The 6,000-nt window shown below is 42.9% G+C and overlaps 1 protein-coding gene across 1 annotated transcript in view; it reads left to right on the top strand.

Annotated features, from left to right (window-relative positions):
- Positions 1-5,227: 5,227 nt before the first annotated feature.
- Positions 5,228-6,000, top strand: part of cyth3a (cytohesin 3a) — a 30,428-nt gene continuing 29,655 nt past the window's right edge. Inside the window, exon 1 of the mRNA XM_080020726.1 lies at positions 5,228-5,584. Coding sequence (XP_079876852.1) covers positions 5,566-5,584 — 19 coding nt within the window. The 5' untranslated portion in view covers positions 5,228-5,565. The remainder of the gene's footprint in view (positions 5,585-6,000) is intronic.

Here is a 6,000-nt window from a genome sequence, read left to right as displayed (position 1 = left end):
TTGCCCAAAGCATCATACTGCCACCGCCGGCTTGTCTTCTTCCCATAGTGCATCCTGGTGCCATCTCTTCCCCAGGTAAACAACACACACGTTGTTAACCTGGCATTGGTTAAAAAAGAAAATCCACATGATCAAAAAGAAAACATGATTCATCAGACCAGGCCACCTTCTTCCATTGCTCCATGGTCCAATTTTGGCGCTTTCGACAGTGGACAGGGGTCAGAATGGGCACTCTGATTGGTCTGATCGGTACGCAACCCCATACACAGCAGGCTGCGATGCACTGTGTGTTCTGACACCTTTCTATCAAAGCAACATTAACTTTTTTTTCGCAATTTGTGCTACAGTAGCTCTTCTGTGGGATCGAATCAGACGAGCTGGACTTCGATCCCAACGCGCATCAATGAGTCTTGTGTGCCCATGACCCTATTACCGGTTGCCCAGTTGTCCTTCCTTGGACCACTTCTGGTAGGTACCACTGCATACTGGGAACACTCTGGGAACATACTGGGAACACCCCACAAGACCTGTCGTTTTGGAGATGCTCTGACCCGGTGGTCTAGCCATCACAATTTGGTCCTTGTCAAAGTGGCTCAGACCCTTACGCTTGCCCATTTTTCCTCCTTCCAACACACCAACTTCAAGAACTGACTGTTCACTTGCTGCCTAATATATCCCACCCCTTGACAGATGACAATGTTATTCACCTCACCTGTCAGTGGTTTTAATATTGTGGCTGATCGGTGTATGTAGTCCTGTGCTCCCCTGTCTTGGTCTGTCTCCATCTCTTTCTGTGCTCCCTCTATCCGTCACTCTGGCTCTGCCACTGCACCCCTGACCGCATTCAGCAATCAAGCCAACCTGTTTTCACCTTCCTCGTCACTCCACCTGTATATAACCCTGTCCCCCATTCACTCAGTCCTTGTCAGATCATCGCGTCCACTGTGTCAATACTCAAGTTCAATACTACAACGTCATCAGACTACCTGCCCAATCAACCCACCCACCCTGGTCAGTCCTGCCTGTGAGTTCTGTGTTATCTTCCTGCCCGGATCATCCTGTCCACCTTCATTCCTTCCTCAGCAGACAGCACTGTTGACAGTTGTATGATAAACTGTGCATCAGCGGTCTAAAAGTCAAACTTGCTTGGATGAATTGAGTGTTTTAAAATGAATTTACGGTCAGATTTCACAATTTATTCTGCAATAGATCCTGCTGTGTATATACATCTTCTTCCCCTATATATGTAGAGTAAAGACGGGAGGACGAGGCAACAACACCTTATCTCTTATCAGAATCAAAGCAACTCAAGTTGAAATGCTCCCCTGTTCATAGCTCTGGAGAACAATATGACCGGCAGAAGAACTTCAGTCCACTTTCCCTGTTCTGTATTGATTTAAGGGGGAAGGAATGCATTGTGTTTGGCAGACAGCACGGATTCAGGTCCCCACCCTGTCTTGTTTCTAAGTGGGAGGATAAAACTGAATCAGGCCGGACACATGCTCTCTGCACAGGAAGTCGTTCCCCAAAGCGAGGGCCCCACTTCCCCGACACAAACGCCCCCAGCTCGACTTTCTCTCTTCTGTTGGGGGAGTGGAAAGAAAAGAAGCAGAACAGAAATAGATACAGGGAGGGCGAAATTTACTACAAAAGACTCATCCAGTTTTATTTTAACAAGCTGTTATAAAGATTTCATCAGTCTATAAAAACATTCACAAAAAAACAAAAAATCCTGAAACCTAGTGTTCCACTCCCAGGTAGACCAGGCCTCTGAGGGAACATCAGGAGGAATTCACGAGAACATGTTGCAAATTAGCCGGGACTTTCAAGACTCAAATGGGCTGTGTCTGTTAACCCCCCCCCAGCTAGAGATGGAAAAATAACCAAAGTTTTGACAAGCAACTTTGACAAGGGCCAAATTGTGATGGCTAACAACTGGGTCAGAGCATCCCCAAAAGGTCTTGTGGGGTGTTCCCAGTATGCAGTGGTTAGTACCTACTAAAAGTGGTCCAAGGAACGGCAACCGGCGACAGGGTCATGGGAGCCCATGTCCAGCCCGTCTGGTCCGATCCCACAGAAGAGCTACTGTAGCACAAATTGCTGAAAAGGTTAATGCTGGTTATGATAGAAAGGTGTCAGATCACACAGTGCATTACAGCTTGCTGTGTATGGAGCTGTGTAGCCACAGACCGGTCAGAGGTCATTTTGTGAGTGTTGTGTTGTTATGCTTGGCTAGTTTTTGCATTTAAGATAACTTCATAATTTTAATTCACTGTTTTTGTGTACAAATACAATTTGTTTTGTTAACATTGGTCAACTGTTAAATATCAGCATTGTAAATTGATTTATTCATTTTCATTTAAAAGGGAAACAAGACCAAAAGATTAAACTTGCATCCTAAATATAACTGAGAAAAAAATCTGTATACATATAGTATATATGAAAAGCTAAACTCCTTTTTAATATTGCATTTTTCCAATATCAAAAAAGGGTTATATAAATAGTTAATATTATTATTAACTATTTATATAACCCTTAAAGATATAATATTGGCATATTGGAGTTAATATTATTAACACACCTTGCAGTGTAAACTGTGCATAAATACCATGGGATTATCATTACCAGCGTTGTATTATAAAGGTTAAAGCAACAGCATGCTCAACAATTTGTCTCATACACTGTCATCATCGCAGTTCTGTAGAATGGTGACTGATGCAGAGGCGGTGCTGTGGTTGTCCTATTCCCATCATTGTTGCACAATAGCTCTCGCTTTCCACAGAGGAGAATCCCAGCTATGTCATGACCATGAATATTACAGTAACTGCTTGTTTTTGAGCCAGGCAGAGCAACTTGCCTTTCGGCAAACTACACCCTACAAGCTCTGCCACAGAGGGGAATGAGCTCACAGTCATTCTGAAGGAACCTTGAAGGGCCTGAAAGTCCTAAAAGGTTTATTCCTACTCATAATGAAAAGACAGCAACAGCTCACAGAAAATAAATAGGCATGAATAATAAAGAAATGGAATAAAAAAGAAAATGGCAATACATGGACGAATGTGAAAATGTATATGATAAACTGTAAACAATAAAATATGTTAATATAAACTTCACCTAATAATAAACAATAAAATATAACAGGAAACAAAAAATGGAACTGACCCGAAAGATGTACCTGAAAATTTGGTCATGCAATGAAAATTTAATTGAAAAAATTAAAATTCTAAATATGCAATTAAACCAAACAGTGAACCAAACAAATGAACCTAAAGAAATATTGCTCACGTACAATAAATCTAATGACAAAAAACAATAGAAAAAATCAACCACATTTTTTTTTTTTTAACAGTAAACACAATGGCAATAAACGTCAGAAAATGCACAGTAAGCTTACACCTCTGTATCAACAAATTCACATTCTGGGAGTTGTGCAATTACATTTGCAAATTCTTTGTGTGTGGCTACAATTCACTATAATTTTAATCAAAATCAATTTTTTATTTTTATTTTTTGCAATTGTACTCACAAGTACCATTCAATCTATAACAAATGCCTTCCAATGTCAACGCATCAAACTCATTGGCTTATCCAACCGTACCACCTGTTATTGGACAGTCACAGCAGCACATATTGAATCACTTCCTTTCCAGTAACTTTCTGCCAGTGAGTGTTCCCTGTGGAGCTACACAATAATCCTTTGACAGAAGTCCCTCAAAGCTGGACGGGCTGAGTGCGGGGCTCCTTCATTTGTTGCATTCTGATCTGGACTGGCCAATACCTGGGAGTGGGAAAGTCTCTGTGAGTCAGTCAGGGTCAATGCAGTGAGGTCAAGGGTGTGGCTCAGTCTGAGTGGATAGGATGTGGATTTCCTGTGGTTTCAGTGCCCCAGACGTCTTCATCATGAGCTCGAAAGGCCGCTGATTGGTCATTTTTCCATCCACGTCGTCAATGATCGTGTCCACGGCAGACACACCATACCACACCAAACCTCTCAAATCCATTGCTGCAACTTCTGGCAGAAAGAAAGGAGCAGAAAGGCCACGCCTCAATGATGTATGTCACTGGTATCGCAGTTGATTATACAGAACAGTTTTTTTTATATTTTCAGAAAAAAAACCACAGCATCTATTAATAGTCATGACATTCTGAGACATCTCATTTATTTCAACTGGACATTAAAAGCATGGGTTCTACTTTGCTCAACTAGTGTCGACCATTAAATCCTCTCTATAGCCGTCTTAGGGCTTAAAGCCTGTCATTCAGAGGTAAAGATGAATAGAGAATTCAGGGTGGAGGCTAGCCGAGTGAGCCATGGGTTCCAAACCCCCCGGATGGTAGACATCCTGCCCCGGAGCCGAACCTGGAATCCCACCTCTGACCTCGTGACAGAGGAGGGATCGAGATGAAAGGCTAAATAAAGATTCTAAACCCACAGACCTGTGTGCCGATCTCTTCTTGCGGTACATTGTGGCATTTGCTTTTGGTTCCCGCAAAGGTCCGTGATTCTAAAGACTCTCCATTTGATATGCATTAGGCCACGGACCCCTTTTTCAGATGAAAGATTCAAGATTCTTTTTCACATGAAGTCATACAAGTATGGTGCAGTGAAATGATAAAGGGCAAACTCCTGACTGTGCAAAATAACTAAGAAGAATAAAAAAAATAAAAATCGAAATTAGAAGGGGGAGGGGGAGAGAGATATCTATCTATCTCTCTCTCTCTCTCTCTCTCTCTCTCTCTCTCTCTCACGGAAGCAAACATAAGCAAAGTATATGTACGTATATGAATAAACAGTATATACTATTTGATCAGATTTTGTCTCTGGGACCCCAATGTGAGAATATTTTTTATTGTTGGATATGATTTAGTCCTGACTGTAATATAGTTAGAAAGACAAGAGATATTAACTTTAATTCATTTTGCTGGGACCCCCTGGAACCTCTCGGAGGTCCCCTCGGCGTCGTTGAGAACCCCTACTAAGTATTTAAAGCATCCAAATTGATTTCGCAGAAGGGGAACTTACAATATGATTATAATTAATATTATTGTATATTGCCATGATCTGGTTGCGTGCTCTTGTGTGTCCGCGCGTGTGTGTGTGTGTGTGTGTGTGTGTTGGGCGAAGGGGGCGGGGTCGGGTGACGTAAGCGTGATGACGTAGGCCCGCTCTCGGCGCAGCGTCCTTACTATGTTAGTTGCCACTTGGATGCAGAGCGGCAGCGGGAGCGGTGGCTGTCTCACGCCGGACGCATTCACACACACACACACACACACACACACACACACACACACGCACACGCACACGCACACACGCACACACATAGATGACATTTATCTTTTTCCCCTTCGACTCCCGTTTAGGGTTTGGCGTTAATTCCGAGCTATTCCTCTTTTTATTCCATGAATACGGGTGCTGACAACATCACACCTCGACTGCACTTGGCTCCGTGACTCCGCTTTCTCACCAATAAACAAATACATCAAAATTTGATTCAGCATCTCCGTTACATTTCGGGTTTTTTTTTTTTTTTTTTCCCCCCACCCGGTTGCCTTGACGGTGCTGTCATGGATGACGACAATCAAGGTAAGATTTTCTTTTTCTTACTCTGTCCATCGTTTGCTTATTTTTCCTCCTCAGCCGGTGAGCTAACGCCAGCAAACTGGGCATGGACCAGAATGTGTCAAGGGTCCACGGGTGTCAGTTCATGTGATGAGGATCATTCATACAATCAAAACAACTGAGGAGAATTGGTCCAAATTGTGTGTGTGTGTGTGTGTGTGTGTGTGTGTGTGTGTGTGTGTGTGTGTGTGTATATGTATATGACCACGCAATTTCCTTCACCCCTGCAGGTGAGGAGGGATGCTAAAATGAGCCAGTTGTGACAGTTGCAGATTAAAAAAAACCCCAAAAAAACATGGGGTCTGGATTTTGTCTAGGGTGCAATTTTGCTTGATATCACCACCCCCGCATCTGATTGCACTGAGCAGCCCTTTTGAAGT

This window comes from Zeus faber (assembly GCF_960531495.2).
Source record: "Zeus faber genome assembly, chromosome: 20".
Classification (NCBI taxonomy): domain Eukaryota; kingdom Metazoa; phylum Chordata; class Actinopteri; order Zeiformes; family Zeidae; genus Zeus; species Zeus faber.
Note: the sequence above shows the minus strand (reverse complement) of the source record. Positions and strands in the feature narration are given on the sequence as shown.